Here is a 25904-nt window from a genome sequence, read left to right as displayed (position 1 = left end):
ACTGAGCATGCCTCGAGGCTGCAAAAGGTGTGGCTGGACCAGCCAGCTGCTGGGTTTTCCTCATCATAAGGTAATTCACTGTGAGAGCAGCAGGGAGGCTAACATATGCACTCTGACAGCAGCTCACAGCTGTGGGAAGAGAGCTGGAGCATGGATGCTGCTGGAGCAACAATTTTCCGTGCCGATGCTTACTTAGGTTTCCCAAACTGTTGTGGTATTTTCCCTTTCTTCCTTACTAACACGTTGTAGCGTGAAAGGCCAGCCACGAATGAAGGGGAATGTTAAGTTTGTTTGAGTTTTCTGAATGGGCTTTTGAGCAGCTGCCAGCCAAGGAAACCCCTAGGAGTCCAAGCTGGTTTCTCTTTTACTTTTTGGCTTTCCCTCAGCTCAGGAACAAGGGCCACCTCTGGTCACCCCCCTGGGGCAGTGCTAAGGTGACGGCGCGCAGCCTGGAGCCTCACCGGGGCTCGGATTTTAGGGCAGTGGGCTTCAGCTTGAGCCCACTCACCCCAGACCGTGTTCACACCGTCTCCTCAGCCCCCAGCCGGCCAGGGGCCACCCCCTCCCGTTTCCTGGGGGCAGGCGTTTCCCCAGGAGCCGCCACTACCCAGCGGCCCAGCGGTGAAGGGCAGGGCCGCCGGGGCGTGCCGGGAGGCGGGCGGCCTGGGCGGGCGGTGGTGGCAGACATTTCCGTTTGCTCTCCGCCTTTGCTGGGGGGTAGAGCAGCGATGAAGCTGGTGGCCCTGCGGGGGCTGGAGAAGCTGCTGGTCGTCTGCTCCCTCTTGGGTGAGTAGTCAGGGGGCGGCCGGGACCCCTCCGGGGGGCCGGGGTGGCGGGAGGCGCGGCGCCGCCCCGTTGGCTGCTCCCCTTCCTCACAGCGGTGGGCAAAGCCTGGTCCCCCCCCGTCGCCAGGCACCTGACGCCGTCGTTTGTGGGCGTCGGGGTGCCTGGGGGTCTCGGGCTTGCTGTAAACGTGGAGGTTACGGTGAGGGAAGGGTGCAAGAGGGCAGAGCCGCCGGCGATGAGTTAATTTCTTCCGAAGCAGGCGTTTCGGGGCGAGCTGCTGGGCTCTGCCGCCGCGCTCGTCCCCAGTTCTGCGGTGCTCAGCAGTTCAGAAATATAGGCTCGTTTGTTTAAAGAACAAAAATCCACACACACAGCTATGTATATATATATATATTCTCGTCATCCCTGCCTACGAAACTGCTGCGTATTTTGTATTGTGTGTCTTCTTTCTCAAGGAAAAAAACATCCAATTTCTTTGTCCGTTCCTTTCCATTCCTTTCCATCCATTCCATTTTGTGAAGTAAATTATTAATACTCGCTTGTGGTGAATTACTAAGTGAAAGCCTTCTTAGTCCAAATGGCACCTGTGTGCCTGGGGAGCAGGGAACTTGCCTAGAGCTGTGAACATGAAACTTACAATCAAAACTCATCCATTTGTGAAATTAAAGGTGGATTTACGAAGTTCCATCAGCGACAGTAGCTGCTCATGCTATCTGCGCCAAGCAGCACGGACTGTTCCATTTCTATTGTTTTTTTTTTGTCATTCCTCTAGTCTGTGGCTTTTTGTTGTTGTTGCTCTGGGAGTTTCCTGGATGTGCCTAAAATAGAATGTATTACATCTCCTTTTTAAGAAAAGGGGGTCTAAGCAGTAGGTTGTGTTACTGAGTGTTCAGAACAAGTGCCTGAGATTTCCTCCCATGCTATTCCAGAAGTTCAAGAAGCTTCTGTTGTTTAATTACGACTGCACGATACTGTTCTGCAGCCAAGACCTTCAGAGAGCAGGGGACCAGTGGAGAAGCTGAGATGCTGTACACCTGCAGGACTTTCTCTGCATGCGATGGCAGGATTTGAGCCTTAACGCTATTTCCCAAGTTATTCATCTGATCTACAACTACTTTGAATATAAAATTCTAAATGAGTGTCAGTAATGCATGAGTAATAGAATATCTTCTTGTACATTTGTACATCTTTTTGTTTTTTCCTTTGTGAAGGTGCATTGGTATCTTACAGAAAGTAAGTTGGCATGCCACAGGTAGTCTGGGCATCGGGGTCCAGGTGCTGTAGACTTACTGAGCAAATGAGAGTCCAAATTCCCAAACAATGTATAGTTTAAAAGAAGAGGAGGTGTAAAGAAGAGATGATGCTAATTAGGCAATAGGAGAGGGTAAGTGTGGCTGCTAATACAATAATACGCTTCTTTGAGGGGAAAAAATCATAGCGAGCTGTTTTTCTTTCCTCTCTATAATTCTGTATTAGTTGATTAGTATAAGAGATTGGGAGTACAAATAGAAACTCTCTGCTGGTGGAGACTAAATTACTTGGCCAGATTTCACACCCTCTTTTTGCTTGTATGATTACGTTATCGTTGTTGCCTATGTGTAAATGTTTTTACTGCTGCACGCAGATTTTGTAAAGGTAAAACAACCTGCCATACCCATATAAGAAAATCAAAACTTCAAAAGTCAGACTAGTGTGCCCAAGTGCACGCAGTTAAGTCTTTGGCGTGCAAGTTTTTGTGTAGCCACACTTTCTCTTGGCACACAAGTTTCTGGTCTTGCAAACAGTCGTCACACCAGTATGCTATTTGTGGCGCCTTTTCCCCCGTCCACCCTCGTCTCCTGGATCCCACCCCTTCCATCCCTCCGCCCAGGTTCAAAGTATTGCGCCTCTAGTTTCATGTCTCCAGATAATCCGGAAGAGGGAAGGAGGAAGACGCACAGAGCATAATCCTTCCTGAAGGCTTGCTCCTCCATTGTCCGTGGGCAGCCTGTGACATGCAGCTGGGCTTCGGCATCTTCAGACTCCCTGCTCAACATGTAGGGATTGCTGCTTTTCACAAGTCCCTGCCAGGTTGGGCTTTTGTCTGATAAAGCCACAGATGTGTAATACGATGCTTCAAGAGTAAAGATCACGTTGAGGCCATGAAGGACTTTGGAGGAGAGTGGTTTTGATGGGTCTAAAATCAGTCATTGAAAGTTCAAGCCCAAACTCTGTTCAGTTGCGGAATCCCAGAGAGGGCGTATAAGGAGGAAAAAAAAGGTGGTAGTAGTGACTGTGGCCCAAACCCTGCACCTTGTTGCAGGAACCACAGAGAGATCTTTGTACCCTGCCTATGTGAGGTGGATAAATGGCTCACACACTGGATAAATGCTCTCACACTAGTGGGGACGCTGCGCTGAGCTGCAGACAGCAGCCAAGCCTCTGCTGACTTTAGCAGGGTCAGGACTTCACCCCAAAAGCAGAGGATATGATGGTGAAGAACTGGATGAGTGAACTAGAAGAGTTAGAAGCATTTTATACCTGCCCCGAGGCTCTTCTGAAAGCCGGGAAACTTTCAGTGCCCTGAGCATCAATTCAGTATTACTGATTTTTCAAAAATTTTAATTAATTTAATATTATTTTTTAATTAACTTAATTTTTAATTAACTTAAATATTATTTTTAATTAAATATTATTTAAGCAGCATGATTGTTTTTGAATTCTCTGTTTTGCTGGGTTCCTTTTAATGCTTCATTTTCCAGTCCAACTTCTTTTACGCAAATTGGGCTAAGGAGAGACAGTGTGGTTTGCATGAGAGCAGAAGTTACCTTGTACACTGTTGATCGTGGGCTCACAGAAAGATATTTATTAGCAATGCTAATTTTTATTTTATTTTTTTACTTCCTCTAAAAGCAACTGACCCCAAAAAAAAGCTTACCTTCAGTGTGGCTTTTTGTTTCTTCCTCCTTAAGGAGTTTGACCAGTTTTTCTTATTGTAGCTTTAAAATTTCTTCCCTTTCTTTTTCCACACACACAAATACACGCTCTATGATCATAAAAAATCCGTAACTGCTTGGTATTTTTTTGCTCCGTCTTTCTATTCCCTGAGAGGAGTCACGAGGTGTTGGGATGAATGGGTGGACAAATTCAAGTTGTTTCTGGGAAGTATTTACTTCAGAAGATTGCTAGCACAGATGTTAAGCAGTTTTCAATAGTAGGAACAGAAAAATATTTTCCAGTCACCTGTGCGAAGCAGGCATCTGGTCTCGTAGTTCCGGTTACCTTCCTCCCGAATAAACAGAGGAAGTTCTGAATTTCTTGCAAAGACCAAAAAGATGCAAAACTTCCCCACCCCTGCTTAAAAGCTCTGGTTAAATCGTCGCCTCCGGGGCTGCGGTACTACCTGTGCGCCTGGTAGCCAGAGGCAGCACGGCGAGTTACTTCACTTAGCAGAAGTGAAAACTCGGCGTGAGCCAGGATGACGGTGAGAACCGCGAGTAGGCGAGGGTTGCTAGTAATGCCATGTGTTTCTAGGCCGTTACACCAGGATTTTCCCCTCCCTGTTACGTTACCGAGTGCGAGAGGGGTGCGAGCGCAGGCACTGACCGCGGCGTTAACCACTGTACCGCACGGCTGCAAGATGCCAGACTGCCTGAAGGGCTGGCGACCTCGTGGATGTTTTTCTCTCGCTGACACCTGCTGTATTGGCCCTGGTGACGGTCTGCTTAAAGATGCCCGTTTAAAGGCATCTGAGTAGAAATGGAGTATTTCTATTGATAGGTTTGTTTAGTGTGGAATGAACAGACTTCTGTAGGAATAAGCTAAAGTAATGCTTTGGCAAAAAGAAAAGTTACCACGAAAGTGAGAGTCCACACCTTCACAGAGAGGAATAGCCTTTCCAGCTTGGAAATGTAGCCTCGAGGATACTTCTAAAAAAAAAAAGAAGTTTTAGAAGCATCTCCTTACTTTTGTATCAATAGCCAAAGTTTTAAAGTTGAGGAAAACTTCCTACAGGTGCACCATCAGTATCCCTGTTGAGATGTGCACAGTACTTGGCTCAGAGCTCCCGTTTCAGATCTTTGAAGAAACAGACCTGGGCTGCACGATTTTGGGTTAGTCGGATCCTGTCCTTAATTCAGGGGTAAAACTTGAAGTTTTCAGCTGCTTTGCCAGAGATGAGTCAGAGATGGGTAGGGATCTGAAAGTGGTGGAGTCCCCACGCAGTTGCTTGCTCACTCCCCCTCTGTGGTATGGGGTAGAGAACCAGAAGGGCAAAAGCAAGAAAGATGCATGAGATGAGATAAAGGCAATTTAGTAAGTGAAGGAAAAAATAAAAGGGGGGGAGAGAAACCCCAAATGATGCAGAGAAAGTGAGAAAGAGAGGTTTGTTGTTGTGCAAGTGCTGCTTTGCAATAGTTAAAACATTGGTGTGTGTTATCAACACTCTTTTGGTCCCAAACCTAATATACAGCACCGTTTGGGCTGCCGTGAAGAAAGTTCTCTCCGTGCCAAGCAGACCTAATACGCGAGTGCATGGTAGCAGTGACCACGATGGGGAGGAGGAGGAGTAAGACTGGAGAAATAATGAGAGGACAACGGGAGTGGAAGAGGCACGGGGAGGAAACTGAGGGGGAGCTGAGGGATCTGCGAGGTGCGAGTGGAAGAGGGGAGAGGAACTGAAAAGTATTGCTATTATAAAAATATGTGTATGTATTTTGAAATAAAATGACAAAAGTTGTCAGAGATTATCACCTTCCACTCAATTCACAAATCTTAAACTGTGAACCTGAACAGCCTGACCGAGCTGGTGTCTGATGCTGGTGGCACCATTGTTCTGGAAGAGCTGGTATTTTAGCCCTCTGCCTTCCCCATTCCTCCGGTTATTTTGGTGGAAATACCCAGGATTGACTAGTCCTTGGCACCACCAGGCTTTTCACCATCTTGCTTGTCCCTGAGCTCTGCTGGGATCCACCTAGTCCTTCTCTGAGTCATGTGCAGAGGTCTTGATAGCTGCTGCTTATAGAGACCTAAAATACACGTACGTACATTTCAGATAGGTACTTGAGACCAGAAAGATTGTAACGATGGCATTAAAATAATAATTAAACAACAAAAAAAGAAATTGGCTTATGGCTGTTCTCTGAAATATCTAAGCTTTACATAGTTCCGAGAAAAGTAGTGAAGAAAATGAAACCAGGTAGACCAATACAATAACGAAGCATTTGTTGCGGATAAATGGGATGTTAAGTTCTCCGTATTCCTTCTGAACAGAACATGTTGAGAGGAAGCAGAGAAACACCATTCGTGCTTCTAGGCTTCCGAAAAGAGAGTGAACGAGAAAGTGACGGGCTGCTACTTCTCCCAGCTTGCTCCTGCTCGAGGGCTTAAGTGGAGTGGAGTGGGACATCCGTTCCCATGCTGCATGAAGTAGAGACGAGGGGGATTTAGAAAACATACGATGACTCGTGCTTTCTGTAGAAGCTCTGAGAGCTGTGGTGGAGACGTTGCGCAGTGCTCTGGTGTGAGGTATGAGTTCCTTGTAAAAAGGAAGCTGGCAGGATTGAGTGGTAGGTTGATTTATGTTTTCGCTAGAGCAGGGAAGTAAAGTTGGCTGATCCCTGGTTTTAGCCAGGAGGAGGTGAAGGCTCTCCTGTAAGAATAAGCTCTTCCCTCTCTTGTTCCTGGGAGCCCTGGGTGTCCTTGGGCAGGAGCTCTGGCTCTGTGCTGTCCAGCCTTTGTGGAGGGAGAATGTGTCTTCCTTTCAGCTCTGCATTCCTCCAGTTTCATTTCTGGGCTTGAAGAAGAAACATCTTACCCTCCTAACCCCAGCCTGGCTCTTACAGCTAACTGAAAGACAGCAAAGATGTGGAGAGCTGCCCTGCATCGGCACCTGGGCTTAGGAAGCTGTGGGTGTTTGGCTGAGCAGTGCTGGCTGTCCTTGCTCACGTCCCGTGCCCCCAGCAAACGGCTGCTTTGCTCCCAAAAGAGAGCTGTGTTAGCTTGCTCTTGGCAGCAGCCACCGTGCCTTGGCTTGTGCGTGCTGCAATATTGAGCCACCACAGCTTGGTCGTGTCTGTTACTGAGAGGCAGAATTTCCCAGTGGCTAGAGCAGGGACTTCTCCACTTCTTCTTCTCCCTAGGCAGTGAGAGAGGACTTCTTGAGGAAAATGCAATTGCCGAAATCGTCTGTATAAAACAAGAGTCTTGAAGAAGACTCCAGGCTTCATCAGATCACAGCAGTGCTTCCACATCCCACCTTCTTGTGCTCTCCATACACAAATGTTGGAGCTCTTGGGTTCTCTTTTCTGGAGGTTGATAATTGAGGTGGGTGAATAGAAGTGCTCATACTGGAGCAGTGGGAGCAAGTGAGATGTTTATATCGGCCTGAATGGGACAGAAGACAAAGAAAGAGAGGTGGGTTGTGTTAAAAAGGAGTGGAAGTGATACCTGAGCCCTCTTTACTCTGCCTAGTTCTCCAGTTCCCATGCTTGGAAAAGGCCACAGCACAGGTGCAGATAACAAGCAGTATAAACTAATAGCGTGAGAAGAGTATGTTCATGGGTGAATTGCAAACAAATTGGGTGGTCCGTGAGAAGAAAGGCACGGAGAAGACCTGTGTGTGCAGTTCTCTACCCAGGCACATAGAAATGTCTTTCCCATTTCTTGCCTTCCACCTCTTGTCTGAGAAAGTCTTTGATTCCCTGGTGTGGCTCCAGGCAGAGGAGCAGGACACATAACACACTGGTAAGCATTGCTCTTCACCAGCTGGAAACCCAGTCTTCTTAAGGACTGGCCTGGCTGACCTCCTGGTTTGTTTTTGTTTGGACACGAGATTAGATGAGATAAGATGCGGAGCAAGATGGGCCACAGCTTGCTTTCTGGACTCCTACGCAGTGAAGGGAAGAGATCTGCTCTTTTGATGTAATAAAGCCGTAGTGTCTGCGTTGATTTATGAGCACTACTAAGTATTCATGCCGTGAATCTGAGTCCTTAATGCAAGCGTAGCTTGATCTGACTGTTGACTTGTTTTTATCTATATGGACATACGCTACTGCCATGGCAATAGTCTTGCGATTTTAAGAGCCACTCAGAGCTACTTGAGAGCAGGAGGTGATTGCTGAAGACAAGCAGGGGCACAGAGGCCCTGCAGAGGGCTCCCTGCCTCCCCTGTCTCTAATCCTGTTGTAGCTAGCAGCTAATCTTAAAGCATCCCTTTTCCACCGCAAAATTTGGTCTCGTCTGTTAGATCAGTAGATGATTTTCACAAAGGTAACCCTTTTTCTTTTTTTTTTTTTAAGAAAAGTTGGGGAAAATCTCTTATCCCTCATATCTTTTTTTTCTTTTTGTTCGTTTCTATTGAATGTCTAGACTTTTGCAGCAGATTATGATTGACTCAAAACTGGTAGTCAGCAGCTGAGATCTCGGCACAGCTCCCGTTCTATGCTTGCAGCTCTGCTAGACTCTCAGAGGTCAGGTTGCCATTTTGCATGTGTCGGCTGTGAAATGAGCTGGCTTAAGTGACATTTTCAAAGGGATTCCGAAGTATCTTCTTGATTTCAGAGCAGGCACTTTGAACGGAGCAGCAATTTTGTGTCAGAAGTGTGCTTTTTACTCTGTGAATATTCAGCTAAATTACGAAGTGTTGGAAAAATTGCAGTTTTCTGCAGCTTTCTGCAACAAGATGCTGAGATAGAATTGTTGTCGCCAGCAAAATCTTCATTTTATCTGTTTCACCAGACCGTGGGCAGGAGGCTTAATTCAGATGAATAGATGGAAGGTACTAAACATACAGGAGCTTAGGATAAGGAAGAAGATTGGGACAATGACTATACCTGAGATCAGGGTGTGGGATTTGGATCCATTTCTAATGCCTGTCATGGTTGTGAAGACAGGCTGGGTTTGGGTAATTCTTAACTAACACATACTTCGCAACATCAGTGATGTGCTTTTAACCTCCGTTTGAATTTATATGATAAACTGAAATGTAACAGTGCATACAGCATTGGTCAAGTAATAGTTTATTAAAAAAATGTTAAAGCAACCTTTTTTTTTTTCCCTATAGCACACATCTACTGTGAAGAGGAAGTGTTTGGCATTTCAGGAGAAAATTTTACTTTTCCAGTAAAATCAGACAAAAAAATAAACGAAGCTATTTGGACGAAAAACAAAGACAAAGTGGCTGAATGGGAAGGGCAAGGCGAACCAACATATTTTAATTTTCTCCAGGGTAGAAGCTTGCTTAACAAGGAGAGTGGGAACTTGACCATATTTAAACTGAAGAACAGTGATAATGGAACATACACTTTAGAACTTATTTTTAATGATAGAAGAAGTGATTTCTTAACCTTTAGACTCACTGTGTTAGGTAAGTATGGAAGAATTGCACAAAGAATTTGCACCGCTTTATTCCCTTTTAAGAAGGCTAGGAAGGGGAGTGTTTATTTGTCAGAGAAGCAAACAAAGAGTGGGGGACTGTTTGTCTCCATTGTTAAGTCTCTGAGACACTTTAAACAAATTTTCAAAGGTGGCATCTAAGTTGTGCCCATTGTTGCTCACCTTGGCATGGTGTTCAGAATGTGGGTGAGTGGTACGCTGTGTAGGTTCAGAGAGAAAATCAAGCTCTTTGAGCAAGCTGACCAAGTTACCCTAAGCAGTATACCTCTACTAAAGATGCTTCTGCAGGCATGTCGTATCTTTAAATATTTGTGACATTGTACTGTGCAGGTCTGCGCAGCTTCACTAGTCGTCTTTGGGAAAGATAATTGACTAGTGCGTATATCAAACCTACTGACAACAAACCATGAGGAGTATCAAACCTAGGCATTGAAGAACCAGGAACAGGGCCGCTTTTAGAAATACGTTCCTCTTACACACGTGTGCTTCCCCCCCCACCCAAAAAAAGCATTTTTACCTATGTGCTTTTCTTCTGCTAATATTGCTCCAACCCTTGTCCTGTGCTAAAACTCAAGGCAGTGTACAACCGAAGTAATACAGCATGTTTTTTCTCCTTTCAGCTCCCCCTTCTGAACCTCAAATAGGTTGCAACTTGAGTGATGACAACGTCATGCTAACATGTACAGCAAATTTCCAGAAGCCTCTGAATTATAGTTGGAAGATCACTGGCATAGCAACCACTTTCTCTGTCCAGGATGTTGTGATCCATAAAGGGGATGTTGATACTGGGGGAAAAGCTGCATGTTTCATTGAATACTTCGAAATGAAAAAGAGCTCCGAAATCGCTTTGAGTCAGTGTTTTCCAACTTATCAAGGTAATGGGTTGGGTTGTATGTGCAATTCTAAGAGGCTGAATTGGAAAATAGCATGGATTTTGACTAAGATTTCTGTTGACTTCTCAGAAAGCTGAATTGAAAGACTAAAAAGCATCAGAAGCCTTTTGTCTGCTACAAGTGTGTTTAAAGGTTGATGAAAGGTACTATGTTGATAGTTTGATCTCCCGGAAAGAAACTTCTTGTAGGGATCTCAGTAAAATAAAACCTTCAGCTTGGACTTGAAATGAGTGATAGAGGGAGATGCCTGGAGAATAGAATAGAATAGTTCAGTTGGAAGGGACCTACAAAAATCATCTAGTCCAACTGCCTGACCCTTTCACGGCTAACCAGAAGTTAAAACATATTACACAGGGCATTGTCCAAATGCCTCTCGAACACTGACAGCCATGGGGCATCAACCACCTCTCCAGGAAGCCTGCTCCAGGGTTTGAGCACCCTCATGGGAAAGAAATTTTCCCTGACGTCCAGTCTGACCCTCCCCTGGCGCAGCGTTGTGCCCTTCCCATGCATCCCATCATCGGTGACAGGAGCAGAGGCTGCACCTCCTCTGCGTTTCCCCTCCTCAGGGAGTTGCAGAGAGCCGTGGGGTCACCTCTCAGCCTCCACAGAACTGGCCCTAGAACTGAGGCCTGCGGAACACCACTGATGACCATCTGCAAGCCAAATGTTGTTCCACTTACTACCACCCGAGAGGAGAAATGTTTTCTGTGCTCTTAAAAGTTCTCTTCTGAACACTCTGGCTTTGTGTAATTAACGCTGGTGACTCTGGTGTTTTTTGTACCGCTTTCCATGCTGTGAAACTAGTCGGTCGCTTCGAGTGAGTCAGCAAGCAGCCATTAGACAAAGTCAGTTCTCATCTACCATGCACATTAGTCAGCAAGCATGATTCTTTTTGTCCTTCACAGACAGATATAGAAAGGAGACGGGAGAATTTTCCTTCTTTAGCTTATTGCTTTGGGCCAGCCTCAGCTGAGCTGCAGGTCAGCTGGAGGCTTCCATTTTTAACCTGGAATGAGAACGTTTGGCACCATCTGGTTTGTGGGGCGTGTAAGGCAGTTCCTGACCAACAAAATTTTCCACTTCTGTGCAAAAGTAATTTCCCTAGTTTTACAATAGGGAATTCTCCCTCCTTCACTGGAGTTGTGTGCTAGAAACCTGTTAGAAATGACAGATTTGCTGAAATTTCATTTGTCTGAGATCTGGCTTGGCTGTTCATAGGCAAAAAAATGGAAGAGCCATCACCTTCCACGTGATGATGTGCCTTCACTGAACTGAGTTAGTTACCGTGTGACTCTTCTGGAGCTGGCTTAGGGTTTTGCTAATAACTAACTCTGGAGCATTAATTTCTTGGGCTTACTTTTTAAAAATTAAATAGCTATAAAATGTACATGGGATATTATTTCTACTGAGATGTGTATCACCTTAAAATGTTGCATTTTAACTAATCAATCGTAATTTATTTTGCTTTTTTAAAGGATACGGATATCAAAAAAGAAGCAGACCTGGGCTTATTACTGCTTTTCTTGTTTGTCCTGCCTTCGTTGGAACTGGGCTACTATTATACATGTTCAAAAGAAGTATGTATGGCATTTCTTAGTTGAGCTCAACGTGCTTTGAGATTATGTTGATAAAAGTTCTGTAGAACGTATGAAAGTTTCTGACCATGGGATGTATTGTAATTAGAAACATGTAGAAACAATGTAGAAACAAGTACAACTTAGACAAAGATTAGTAAATTTGAGGGAGCTAATATACTGAACTTTTCTGCACTCAGATGCTAGGCTTTGTGTACTGGGAAACACTAGTTTGTACTTGCATATTTTTCTCAGACGAGTATATGGTAGACCAGTATTATGGTAGACTTTTGTTGCACATGCACATTGCTGACTGATGCTCAGCTCTGTTATTCAGCAGGTCTGGGTTCTTTTCTGCAGAGATGTTTTCTAGCCAGGTAGAGCTAATGAGGTACTTTTCCATGGGGTGATTGCAACAGATGCACAACTACACGTTTGCTTTTTGTTGAACATCACGTGTTTTCGGCCAGCATGTTCCTCCAGGTTGTTGAAATCCCTCTCAGTGGCAGCCCTGCCCTCCAGCATATCTCCTGCTCTCCCCAGTTTGATGTCATCTGCAAATTTGCTTAGGCTGCCTTCTGTGCCCTTGTCCATGTCGTTGATGTTAAACAATATTATGCTTGATATCAACCCATGGGGGATGTCGCTCATACCTGCCATCAGTTAGACTTGAAACAGTTCAACTGTTTTTCCCTTGAAACAACAAAGGTTTGACCACACTTCTCTTGACAATTCTAGAAAATCAACTTGCTGTGCCTCGTTTTGGGGGATGGAGGCTGTCAGCTAGTGGTCCAAAAGCACAAAACTTTAATTCCGTGTGATATCTCCAGATATTTTCCTTTTTTTTGGTACAGAAAGAGCTAAATCTGGAACAGGAGGAGCTGATCAGAGGAGTACTCCAGGTAAGAGAGCTGGACTGTCACAAATGTTTGGAAATCAGACTACTGCTTTAATTTAGTCCCAACTTGTCATTTTTTTTGGTAGCATATAGTCTTTCATTTGACAGATAAAGAAATAAGTTTTCTTATAGGCCTTAGCTGTTTTACAGAGTATAGATGTTTTTTACAGGTCATCAATACACATTCAATATATATATATATGTATTTTATTATAGGAGATCAACATCTACTTGGACACCATAGCGCAGGTAAGAAACCTGTTTCAGGTCATTGCCATTAACAGTCCACAAATATTTCTTCCTATAAATACTTTTGTGGTTTAGTGCTGCTTTTTTTTTTTTTACTTTTTCACATCACCTGTTGGTTGTAACAAGGAGTGTGATCTGCTCCTTCCTTTTTTGCCATGTGTATGTTTTTGAGGTGATTTTCAGTGTGAGCACACTCAACCTCAGAGTCTCAGTTGAGGGCCAGTAGCAGATAATCGCTTTGCACTTAGTGCATGTGTTAGTGGGGCTGGCAGAATTACTGACAGGAGGCGGCCTGAGCGTTGCCTGATCAGCAGCTCTCTCTGGGGGTGAATTCTGTTTCTGACAACAGAGACTGGGGACCGGCCTCAGGATTAGGGATGGAAACTTGCACGCTATAAAGCAGTCTTTTTGACTGGTTGATTAGAACTGGCTTGTGTGCTGAAATGAGGATGGTTTTTCTTCTCTTTTAATCTTATGTGCCTGCCCCTTTTATATACACTTTTTCTTTCAGAAATTTGATTGTTGTTTTTTTTTAACCCAGTATTCATATCAAGTGCTTAGGGCTAGGCGTGAATGTAATACATTGGGAATAAGTGATGTCCCTATGGAAATGTCTTGCTGGCTTGTCTTGGAATTTGGGCCACCAGCCTTTTTCTCTGTGCATGGAATTTGACTAGGAATGCTGGTATTTCCAGGGGGTGGAAGTTGCTGCTGTGCATTTAGCACGAATTATAATGATGACTGTAAATATAATGATGACTGGTGTTATCACACCAGACTGGCTGGAGTTTGCTGTTAGTTTACCTTGGTTATATCTTGAAAACCTATCTAAGCACTGGCGAAGACATATATGTTGCTAGTCAGTTGTGCAGAACTGCCTGATCCTTGCTTTTGTTGTGCTAAAGGAAAGACTATGGTGCGTGCTTATCTCCTGTGGGCCAAGTTGCAATTGTCTCTCTTTCTTTCTCTAATCCCTTCTAGTTGTTTCAGGAGAAAAAAAAAATCTGTTAACAGCGCCTTTTGATTCGCTTGTACTCATTTTTTTGCATGCCTGTCTTCTTGTAACAGCCAAGATGAGGCAAGGAGAAAGTAGGTGAAGGAGCTTCTCAAATCTTTCCATTAGTTACCAGTCTGCTGTCCATCCCTGATTTCTTTACATGATGCTCTTCTGCAGGAAGTACAGATTCTCAGCATTGTCTGTATTCCTGTCCAGATCTTCACTTACGTGCCTGCTGTCCATTCTAATCCTGCTTTTCATTTTCTACCTTTTTTTTCTTTAATTTACAGCAAGCAATTAGACTGTTCAGTTCCCTGGTTTGTGGGTGTGTGTATTGAGGGTTGGGAAACTCTGTACAGTGATCAGCTAAGGAAGGGGACAACTCCTTCAGTCTGTTCTCCTTTCACAATATGTGTCTTGGTGCCGGGACCACTGTGGTCTGTTCCTATGAACCAGACTAGATCATCAGCCCCTAAGCACCCAAGCAGATCGGGGTGTACAAGGGAAGACTAAAAAACCCTTTGTCACGGAGGCCACCAGACCAAATCTTTCTCAGTGGGGAATTTCTAGCCATCAGATGTGAGTTCAGTGCCCTTCTGGAGTGTTCTGGGGTAGAATGAACAGGGGTTGCATGTGGGATTCTCAGCCTGGTATCTTACATGAGGTGCTGAAATTAATACAAGGCTGAAGCAGGATGTTTCTTGGGTTGTAAACTACCGTGTCACCTTTGAAGAAATTTTCTGTATGTTTAGTTTAATTTCTTACGTCAATGCTTTTACAGATGGGGAGGAAGAAAAAACTGAAGTAAATGGTGGTGGTAGGCCTGGAAATGATAACATAGGTAAGGAGGCAGTGCCATGAAAACAAAGTTTGGGGGTATTTTTTGTTGTTTTTGTTTTTCCCCTGGGCAAGTCAAAGCTTAAAGATCTTGTCAGCAGGATTTAGGATAAATAATTTAATTTTTCTTTTGATGTTTTCATATATTTGTTAGAGCTATGGTTCTAGCCCATGGTTCAGAGATCTCTGAAGTTCAGAAACTACTACTGGTGGGTTTGAAGAAGATGAAAAAGATTTTAAAAACAAACGTTCTTTTGCTGGTACACTTTAATTGAAATGTGGGCTATTCTAAAGTACATTTGAGTCTGCAAAGAGAAAGTCACAGTGTTAGTGTGACAAATCTATGAAGTAAAGAAAGGAAATGTGGATTTTCTTCTCAGTTGTATGGCTTCTTATGGCAAATCTGTGCAGCTTAATCATTTTAAGTAAACCCACTTCAGAAAGATTTTGTAAAGCTGTAAACAGATACATAATGCAGATTATGGTTTAGGAACTGAAGTGATTGTTGGTGGGAAGTTAAAATTAATTGCAAAGCCTTCAATACAGGTTTAACATACAAATCATCTGGAGAATATGCTGTATTTGTTCTATAACTGATGAAATTGTCAGTTTAAAGTAGAGTTGCATATTTTGAAAACTGTCGTGCTTCCTCCACACACATTTCTGTTTACCTGCAGCTGCATCTATACAACCTTCTGACATTGAGGAGGAAGAGACAGAAGCAGGTAAGGAGTGTGATGGTGCCTTAAAACAGGGCAACACAATGGGGGAATTAATTTTACATATGGCCTTTGGCAGTCTAAAACATACTAGCATGTTCTCAGTGCAGAGATTTCCATTCCCCTGTTGGCCTAGACAGACTTGTTGCCTTAGAAACAGTAAGTGTTGGTGGGTAAATCACTAGATGAGAAGTCAAAAAGACCTGGATCCTTGTGTCTGTTAAATAGCACTGAGCAAATACCTTCCCTGGGCTTTAGTTTCCCTCCGTCACATTTCTGGATATGAAATTATGGGTGGTGTCATGGGTTTCTGAGTGTGTTCTGTGCTTGGCCTTTGCAGCATCCGGAAGGGGACATGAGGACACTGTGGAGCCAGGTATGGAGGAAAGAGGGGATGTGTTTTGTGTTGTGCCTGTGGGGACTGTTGGTCAGGGCTGTTATTGTGGCGGACAGTTAATGGCCCAGGTCTTGGTGGGCTTACTCTTGTTCCATCTTGGGGGAGTTGGGTGAGCTCTGGGATTGTCTGAGCATTGTCTGTCACCCTAGCAGATGTTGCCCAGGATGTGGAAGATGGAAAATGCTAGCATCTGAGCACCTGTTCCCCCATCTGTGAATCAGGTATGTGATGGTGAGGCTCACCACGCCTCAGGAGAGCATGCAGACTGGTGCAGAGTGCTCTAGTGGCAGTGCTGGGCCAGGCTGTGTATGTCCCCAGTGCCTTTTTGCTCAAGTAGAAAGCAGCGTGAGACTCATGGGGAGGGGAGGGATGACAACTTATTGCTTAGGTGTGCAGGTGTGTTTTCTTTTGTCATAAAGAATGCTAAGTGTACTTAACTTGTGTTTTTCATGTGGTTGTGCTTGTTTTTAAACCTACAAGGCTGTGGTGGGAAGGCTCTTCAAAGTAAACAGACTAGTGAGCCTGAGAACTTTATACATGGAAAGAGAAAACTGGTTATTACTCTGTATGGGGAAATAGTTTATCAATGCTACATCTTAGTAGTGAAATTCAGGCAGCAACGATGCAGTATTTCTTACAGTTATTTCATATTGCTTGAGTTAGTTAACTCCTTTAATCAGTTACCAGTTCTGTATGCTGTATTTTCAATGGGAGCATAGCAGGCCTCCATTTACACTTCTCCAAAGCTGTTTTGCCCACTCAATCTGTTTTCTGTGGTATGTGTGCACACCAAAACATCTGTCAGGTCACACAGCTGCTTCTTGGAGTACATCAGCATGGGGAACATCAAGACTCATGTTAGTCCCGCTCCAAATCTGAATTTGATGGCTCCCAGGGGATATAGTTGAAGTGCATGTAGCTAGCTTAGAAAGAATTTCCATTGAGTCATATAAGATTTCCAGAAATAAGTAAATATGTAATAAAACTCTCATTGTTGGTCTGTCTGTGAAGCTTATGCTGGTTAAGATGATACTGAGGACCATTTCTGAACTTTCAGTGAGGACAATTAACTTCTGTAGGTTTGAGAGACTCACTGTGATGTCTGACTACAGTAAATGCTTTACTCTGACTCTAGGGAGCTTTGTTTTTTGTGTTGATGGGTGAAAATTGTTCCATGTAGACTATAACTGATAGGATGAGCTGAGCCAATCTAGCAGTTTACTATCACTAAAAGTGGAGGTCTTGCTCCTTGGGCCTGCTCTGATGTTTATCACACGCCTCCGTAAGCCATGTTAGCAGGAAACTGACCCAGCAGAAAAACAAATTGCATTATCTTCTGCTAGATTAACAGGCTAAATCTGATCATAAAGGGCTTTGGTAAGCACCGGCCTAGCATACTGGAGGAGATGGGGCACTGGTCAGCGATGGATGCAGAGGGAGGGAGGGAGGGAAGGCAGGAGGCGTGTGGGGGGCTGTTGTAGTGATAGCAGGCCATCAGCATATGCATAAAATAACAGCATTGAATGGTTACTTTCTCACACTATAAAGCTTTGCTGTGCTTTCAGCGTGCTGTAGGACAACCACAGTTTAACTGAGAATAAGCCTGGTGGCAGAGATCATGGACTGTTGTCACAGAGCTTAAGTCTTTGACAGTGCAGGTGGTTCTACGCAGAACTAGTTAAAAAGCACTTGACAAATAAAATGTCTCTTTAAAACAAATAAAAAAGTTTTGGATGCATGTGAAATTAGGTAAGCTGTAGCAAACTGGGTGAGGGGAAAAAAGGAATGGATGGAAAAAATTGTTTTGAAACTTGTGAAATTAAAGGTTTTGTTTTCAAATTTATTAGCTGGGACACCAGAAACTTTTTGTTTTGAAATTTTAGATCTGACTTAAATGTTTAAAAAGTGGTTTGAAAGCTTTTATGAAATACATACTATATGCCAGTGTGAATTGAAGCATTTTTGTTTGGAAATAAGTTAAATTTGCAGATTGACTGAAAATAATTTTCATTTCCTCAAGAGAAAAGGAAGAACGTTGTTTTGTCTGTCATACAGCCCTTGGTTAAGAGTTGCGGATGTGGGTGTTTCATACTGGCTTCTTCTTTTTGAGATGTAGAACAGTGTTCTCCAAACTTTTCTGATTATGCATCCTACCAGTAAAATAATTTGAGCATGTGCCCTCAATATATGCATATTTATTTATAAATTATATACATGTACTACTTTAATAATAAATTATGCACATTATAAAACAAGCACAAAAATCGAAGATAAAAAGGGATTAGATGATAATAAAATTTATTTATTAGTGGTACAAAAATATTTTCTTTCTACGTCAGTGGTTTGTGTTGCACCCTCTAGGTGCACCCTACTTTGGAGATCACTGATGTAGGTACTCAATATAAAAATTCTCAAAATGTACAGGAATGTGGAAGTTAGTGGCACCCGAGTGCTGCATTTTTCTGTTCTGCCAATTTTGATTATTCTGTTAAATTACAAGCCAAGCAATTATATTCAAATATTTGCTGAAGACTTTGTTGAAAAGGGAAAAAATCTCAGAAAGTGCAGAAACATGGATGGGTGCAAGGATGGGAGTGAGATAGGAATGAGGATAAGAAAATTGATTCTGTGATGCAGAAGAAATTGTCAAGGAAACAGGCATGAAACAAGGAAGCAGACTTGAAACAGGGCTGATTAACTGACAAGGAAGCTGTGCTATCTTGGAATAACTCAGTTGGATCCTGTGAGTTGCCAGTGAAGAAATACTGAAGACCAAATGAGGTAGTCAGTGTATAAATACCAGGGCTACGTTACGTGCTGCTTTGAAAGGGCACCTACTTCTCTATGCTGTGCTACTAGGTCATGCTTAAAGACTCCTCATCTGACGTAATAGTTATGTTGTATTGTGTCTGTGTGGCACAACAGAGGAAGACGTCAGAAGTAGCTGTACTGTTTTTGGTGTTGTTTGCGAGCGGTGTGACACATTTTACATGTTGTGTGGGGAGTGTGAAGCCTGTTGCTTATCAGCACAGCTATAAAATGAGAAGAGAACAGTAATCTCATTCAGGCCCCCTCACTGCACAGATACAAGCAAATAGCAGCTCCCCCTCCGCCCCAAAAACAAACAAAAGAAATGGCTCCTCTATCACTCTCCTTAGTTTCGTAATCAAGCTGGTGTAAGTCAGCTGCAGGTAAGGCAGTAACCCTGCTTGGACTTTAAGGGTACAAGCCATAAAAATATTTCAGGCCCATCCAGGAGCCCTGTGAGACCCAAACTAGGTATATCTTTCTTCTTATCCTCTATTGAGAGGATTGCCATGTGTCACCATGTGATGCTCTCCTAGACTGCTTCCAGGCATCCTGTCCTAGGTTGGAGTGATGCTGAGCTAGAGACTGCTGGAAGAGAGAAGTAATGCTATGATAACTGGAGCAAAGACTGAGTTGCACAGTGCCTTGGTATGTCCAGGTGATTTCCCTTACACTGTTGCTGCGTGTGCACCATCAGGGAAACACTGATGTAAGAGGGCCTTGTGTATGCGTTGTTTAAAATCAGCCTGGTTATAGGTTGATGCCTGTTGCATGCAGTGAGTTAGGCTGAGCATGTAGCCTTGAAATTCCTGGATTGTAACTTCCTGCACTGTAATTTCACTTTGTCTTCAGTTTCCCTGCTTGTCAAATAAGAACTCTATGTTTATTCCTCAGAAAAGCAAAACAAAACAAACAAAAAAACCTCGCACCTCCAAAAGCACCTGCCATTACTATGTGGAAAGAATAGCAGCAGCGTTGCATGGATGTGTTGTGCACAGCTGGTATAAAGATCATAAACCTAAATCTTGGCGTAAAAGTGGTGTCTTAAGGGCATAGTTATCTGATCCAAAGTCATAGAGTCAGAACAGGCTTGCAGGTTGCAAGCTGCTTAGCAGATGGCTGGCAATAACTGGTAAATGTTCTTAACTTGCTCCAGTTGTAAAGCAGCATCTCTAAGCTTAAACAGATTATTGTGTGTGGTAAGTGGCTAGAGCCTACCAGATAACCATGGGTGAAAAAGCTGCTGTAACTGGATTGTTTAGGATCATGTGGCAATGTCTTAATTCACTGTCACGCTGTATTAGTGTTTTAAACCTGCAGTATTCTTGTATAACTAGTACAATTTCTAGAAGAGAAGACATAATGTTTTACTTGTGGATTTTTTTCTTTTGTTCCAGAATCTTACGCCATAAGTAATTGACTTGTGGACCAAACAATGTTTTGACCTAATGGGAGAGAATTCAACAGGGGAAGAGCCACTATCTTTTTCTCTTGGAGGTTTTCCAGAAATACTGAAGTCATCTGCAAAGAAAAGTTTTGAAGGCTAGTTGAGCTGAGGAAAAACTGCTTGGTTTTCTTTCCTCATAATGGATAGCCTCCTTTTCTTCATGCTGCATGAAGATAAACAGCTTGAGTCATGAGCAGCAATCTCTACTGTACAGTTCCGTATCAGTTTTTAATGAACAGCACTCTACTAACAAAAAAATGAAGAGCCAAGGATTTTTTTTATAACTGTTATGTAGAACCATCAAAAGAACCATCAGAGAGCCCAGGCTGGAAGAGACTTTGAAAGATCATCAAGAATAACCTTTTGAAGATGGCAGCCTTTTAGATACTAAAGATGGTTTATTTATCCACGTTCAAATATATAGATCAAAAACTAATTAGCTTTCTGTGCAACTACTGGATCAGTGTATTTTACAGTCAGAAGAGAGATAGTTCATCCTTCAGAAGTTCCAGATGGATCGAAATTTGAATTTGCTAGTTTGGGTTCCCCAGCAGGAACTCAGTGATCCAGACAAGTATTCTCAAAGAAAATTATCTCATGGAGTCAACAGAAGACTGGCAAGCTGTGATCATTTCCAGTGGTGGTTGTCTTTAAGATAGAGCTACAACTCAATTTATTCTTGCATTAGAACAAACCTGCCGCTGTTAACACTGTTTTGTTTTTCCGACCTTGAACTTTTGATATTCTTTGCACTTTCAGCTTTCTTTTATGTCTTAACTACTGTTTCACATTATTCCAATAGAATGTCAGTCTACCCATTTCTAAAGAATAGTAACATGCTTTTGTCTCCAGCCATGAGCAAACTAAAACTTGAAAACTGAGCTCATACAAATACTGAAGCTCAAAAAGAAACAAAGAGAAAAGAATACCATGTATTAGTGTTTTCAAATCATCAAGCTGTGGAGCGTGTTTCATGAACTCTGCATGCTGGATGTGTTTATTGAAGCTTGAAAGCCATTGCAGTTGATTTTGAAATGTGTGTATGTAAATAATCATGAAGGTTTGTCAGTGATAACCAGAGATCAGAAAGTTCTCTTTTTGTCTTCCTTATTGGACCGAGCATTTATTGCAAGGCAGGGATCAAATTCTCCTCTGTGTAGTGGTGTAGGAGCATCCATGCTGTTAGTAATTAAGTAATTACTCAAGACTTCTAGCTGTGGTTGGCTAGAAATGGAAGGGATTTCTGGCATATTGCCAAGTTCTGCTATGCTGCCTTGTCTGTATAATACTCAAGCCAAATCGTTGATCAAATCTCTGTGTCTGCTTTTGGTACCTGCAATCATGTTTAATGAATCAGTCCTGCGTGGTGCAATGATAAGGCCTCAATTTTACGAATGAGGTGGTGAGAAGAGTAGCAACAGAAAGGAGCCTATAGCAGTATTAGAAATTATAGGTAAAATTTAAGTTAGTTGGGACCTCAGGAGTTCATGTAGTTCAAACGCCTGCTTAAACCTGGGTCAGCACTGAAATAAGACTAAGTTACTCTGCTTCACCTAGTCTGGTCTTGAAAACCTTCAAAGATGGAGACTGCACAGCCTCTCTGTCAACCCCTTTCACTGTCTGACTTTCCATGTTGAAAAACTATTTCCTTATATCCAGTGTGAATCTCCGTTGTTTCAACTTTCGTCCATTATCTCTCATCTTCCCACGGGGTATTGTTTAAAAAAAAAAAAAACTGTCACCATCTACTTGATCATCTTGTAGGTATGGGAAAGCTGCTGTTAGTTACCCCCTAAAGACTGCTCTTCTGCAGGTGTGAGCTTCTCCTCACAATGCAAATGCTCTAACTCTCTGACCATCTTGGTCGATCGTCACTGAACTTGCTCTAGTTTACTGATGTCTGTCTTGTTGAAGGGAGCAAAAACTGGATGTGCCACTCCAAATGCAGTCTAGTGAGTGCTGAGGGGGATAATCATGAAATTGTAGAATATCCTGAGTTGGAAGGGACCCACAAGGATCATAGAGTCCAAATCCTGGCTCCGCACAGGGCAATCTAAGAGTTAAACCATATATCTAAGAGCATTGTCCAAATATTTCTTGATCACTGACAGGCTTGGGGCCATGACCACTTCCCTGGGGACCTTGTCCCAGTGCTTGACCACCCTCTCAGTGAAGAATCTTTTCCTGATATCCAATCTGAAGTTCCCCTGACGCAGCTTGAAGCCATTCCCTCATGTTTTCTCACTGGTCACCAGAGAGATCAGTACCTCCCTCTTCACTCCCCCTCATGAGGACATTGTAGACAGCAATGAGGTCACCCCTCAGACTCCTCTAATCTGAACAAATCAAGTGTCATCAGCTGCTCCTCATAAGTCACTAACCTGAAGTTACTGGCTAAGCTCCTGTTGAGACATCCCAGGAAGCTGTTGGCCTCGGCTGCCAGGGAGCACTGCTGGCTCATTTTCAGCCTGATCCTTACTAAAAGAAGGAGGAAAAAAAGAGAGGAACCTCATGAAGTTCAACAAGGGCAAGTGCAGGAATAGGGAGGAACAACCCCATGCACCAGTACAGGCTGGGGACTGAATTGCTGGAGAGCAGCTCTGCAGAGAGGGACATGGGAGTCGTGGTGGACATCAGGCTGACCACGAGCCAGCAGTGTGCCCTTGTGGCCAAGAAGGCCAATGGTATCCTGGGCTGCATTTGGAAGAGTGTTGCCAGCAGGTCAAGGGAGGTGATGCTGCCCCTCTATTCAGCCCTGGTGAGGATGCACCTGGAGTATTGTGTCCAGTTCTGGGCTCCCCAGTACAAGAGGGACATGGAGCTGCTGGAGCGAGTCCAGAGGAGGGCTATAAAGATGATGAGAGGAATGAATGGAGCACCTGTTGCACAAGGACAGGCTGAGAGAGCTGGGCCTGTTTAGCCTGGAAAAGAGAAGACTGAGGGGAGACCTCATCAATGCGTGTAAGTATCTGAGGGGAGGGTGTTGGGAGGAAGGAGCTGGCCTCTTTTCGGTTGTGCCCAGCAGCAGGATGAGAGGCAACAGACACAAACTAAAGCACAGGAGGTTCTTGTTGAATATGAAGGGGCACTTCTTTACTGTGAGGGTGACAGAGCACTGGAACAGATTGCCCAGAGAGGCTGTGGAGTCTCCTTCTCCAATGATATTCAGAACTTGCCTGGATGCCATCTTGCACAATGTGCTCTGGGTGATCCCACCTGGCAGGGGGGTTGGACCAGGTGATCTCCAGAGGTCCCTTCTAACCCCAGCCATTTTGTGATTCTGTGAAGTCTAGTTATTTCATCGTCATAGAAGGCAGTCAGGTAGGTTAGGCATGACTTACCCTTGGCAAATATAAACTGACTCTTCCCAGCTCATTTTTCTTCACAAGCCCAGAAATGTGTCCCAAAAGAACCAGTTACGTGGTTCTCCCAGGGCTGCAAAGGAGACTGTAGGTTTCTAGGTTGACCTTTTGGACCTTTTTAAGATGGATGCAACGATTTCATTTTTTTTAGTTGTCAGGGGCTTCCCCAATAGCCATGGCCTGTGATGATAACACTTTCAGAGTGATGTCAGCCAGCTCTCACAGCACCCTTGAGCATCCTGTGGACTAGTATGGATCAAGTTCTCAGGTAATCCCTGACTGGTAGTTTTTCCTGAACTCTTTGACTAAGCTCAGAGCCTATGAGATCTTGTTAATGAAGACGAGGCAAGAGGTGTATTAACTAAGTCTTCCATGTCCAATATCCCTAAATCACCCACCTAATTCAGGAATGGGCCCACACTTTCCTTGTTTGTTTGATTACAGTTAATATAGCAGCAGATCCTGCACTTGTTGATGTCCTTTGAAAGTCTCAGATATAGTTGAGTTTTGGCTTTCCTGAAAGCATCCTTACCTGAACCATCAGTGTTCCTAAATTCTGTCTCCATATATATATATATATATATATACACGCGTGTGTGTGTGTATATATATATATATATAATTTTTGGTGCCAAATCTGTGTCAGGAGTTGCCTGCTTAGCAAAGCTGATCTTTCAATTTGCCTGCCTATTTTCCTGACCCTCTGGACAGGCTGTGCTCATGCTTGGAGAAAGTCTTTGTTAAAGACCTTCAGGCTTTCTTGAGTTCTTTCGGTCTTCAGTGCTGTCTCTGAGATCCTGCCTACCAGCTGCCTGAAATTTGCTGTAATGTCATAGTCTGTAAACTTGCACAGAAGACTAGTTCTTCCTACTTGCTTTCCATGCTGCATACATTTGTGTATGTGCCTTTGAGATGGGCCTCCTTTTGCCCCTTCTTTTCATTTTTTTTCTTCTAAGGTTCCAGTCACCCTGTATCTTTTACTTTGGACCCTTGTCTAGTACTACCTGTGGGTTGTGGGCTCCCTTGCCATCATTCGTATTTCAGAGCTTTCCTCATGAAGTTGGCCAGCCTGTTGACAAAAATGTTTGTTTGTTGACAAGCTCTGCAGGACTTTTAAGCTCCTCCTGTGTGCTTTTGCTGGTACTGAAACCTAATTAATAGTTACTAACAGTATGAGGAGGATCTATGATCACCAAGCTGAATGGTGCAGTTGATACAACAGAAGGAAGGGATGCCATCCAAAGGGACCTCAACAAGCTTGAGAACCTAATATGGTTCAACAAGCCCAAGTGCAAGGTGCTGTAACTGGGTCGTGGCAATCCCAGACATGAGGACAGACTGGGAGAAGAACTCATTGAGAGCAGCCCTGCAGAGGACTGGAGAGTGCTGGTGGATGAAAAGCTTCACAAAGATGGTCAGAGGGCTGGAGCACCTCTCCTATGGAGAAAGGCTGAGAGAGCTGGGGATGTTCAACCTGGAAGGCTCTGAGGAGACCTCCTTGAAACCTTTCAGTACTTAATGAGGGCTTATAAAAACAGATGGAGAGCGACATCTTACTCAGGCAGATAATGACAGGACAAGGGGGAATGGTTTTAAACTACAAGAGGGGAGATTTAGATTAAAGGTTAGATCTGGGCCATCTTTTACTGTTGACTGTAAATATGTTTTTATAATTTATTAAAAAAAAATGTATAACGATGTAAAATATTCCAGTGTCTTTTGTGATGTATACGTACACGTTTTATTTAATCTTAAAAGTCAGTAAGTGATTCCCAAAAGTTCTTTAATCCAGAGCACTTTATTTATTTATTTAAGTCACAGCTCCTGAGCCAAACATTCTTCTCCACTGCACCTTCAACAGGTTTACAGGATGATGCTGTCTGCTTAGGTGCTTTTTAACAAGTTTTCAGGCGAAGATGTCCTCTGTCACGTATGTGGTGTTAAGGGCAGGCATACAGCTTGTTTCCTGCTTGGCTTTCTTTCTGTTGTTATTAATATGAGAAATAATGCTCCAAAAAAGTTTGAAGGGACTGGTAGAAATTCCTCCCAGAAAATAAACCAGTTCGTGTAATACACTCCGTTTAGCCTGTGCATTTTAATACCAAGCAGCACACGAAAGTCTTAAAGGGTGTGGTTTTGAAAATTCCTTGGTACCTCGTATCATCCACTTTGTTTCCAAAGCAAGGAGTGACAGCCTAGTGAACAGTTTTAGCTAATTAACCACAGTTGTCAGAGAAGAGTTCGGCGTAATTCTTGGAACTTCGGAGCTTTATCAGAAGCACAGAAAACAGCTGCTCTTGCAGGCTGATTTAAGACCAAGAGCTCCAGCCTCTGCCAGCTTTCTCCCACTCACTTTGCACAGTGCCTCTCTTTGAACATCTCTGCAAAAATGAATGAAGAAGAAACTTTTTTTTTTCCCAGTGAAACAGCTATGCCTAAACTTATCTTGCAATTAATACAAAAATGGGCAGCTTGCAATAGCAAAGAATAGAAACTCACTCAAGCTGCAAACAGTTGCTGGGGTATGACTCAAGTCCAGGAAGTGCTGACAGCATGCCAGG

The 25904-nt window shown here is 43.5% G+C and overlaps 1 protein-coding gene across 3 annotated transcripts; it reads left to right on the top strand.

Moving 5' to 3' along the window:
• The first annotated feature begins 230 nt into the window (after positions 1-230).
• CD58 (CD58 molecule) lies at positions 231-25418 on the top strand. Of its 3 annotated transcripts, none has more exons than XM_080572165.1 (11): positions 233-786; positions 8828-9130; positions 9780-10034; positions 11531-11632; positions 12484-12531; positions 12744-12776; positions 14555-14614; positions 15288-15335; positions 15670-15705; positions 15876-15947; positions 19932-25418. In XM_080572165.1, exons 1-10 carry the CDS (start codon positions 279-281, stop codon positions 15911-15913), a joined length of 1431 nt encoding a protein of 476 aa, XP_080428291.1. In that variant the 5' UTR covers positions 233-278; the 3' UTR covers positions 15914-15947; positions 19932-25418. The 3 variants fall into 3 exon arrangements, with proteins under 3 accessions (XP_080428293.1, XP_080428291.1, XP_080428292.1); XM_080572166.1 differs by having other exon boundaries at positions 597-786; positions 15879-15947; XM_080572167.1 differs by lacking the exon at positions 15670-15705 and having other exon boundaries at positions 231-786; positions 15288-15350.
• Positions 25419-25904: the final 486 nt, after the last annotated feature.

The sequence above is a fragment of the Anser brachyrhynchus genome, assembly GCF_964034855.1.
Source record: "Anser brachyrhynchus genome assembly, chromosome: 1".
Taxonomy (NCBI): Eukaryota; Metazoa; Chordata; class Aves; order Anseriformes; family Anatidae; genus Anser; species Anser brachyrhynchus.
This window is presented reverse-complemented; position numbering and strand designations above follow the sequence as displayed.

Coding starts and splice junctions, on each gene's coding strand:
- CD58 (XM_080572165.1), top strand. CDS start 279: ATGTTAAGTTTGTTTGAGTTTTCTGAATGGGCTTTTGAGCAGCTGCCA. Junction 12,777..14,554: donor ACTTGGACACCATAGCGCAG/GTAAGAAACCTG, acceptor ATGCTTTTACAG/ATGGGGAGGAAGAAAAAACT. Junction 15,336..15,669: donor GGAGGAAGAGACAGAAGCAG/GTAAGGAGTGTG, acceptor TGGCCTTTGCAG/CATCCGGAAGGGGACATGAG.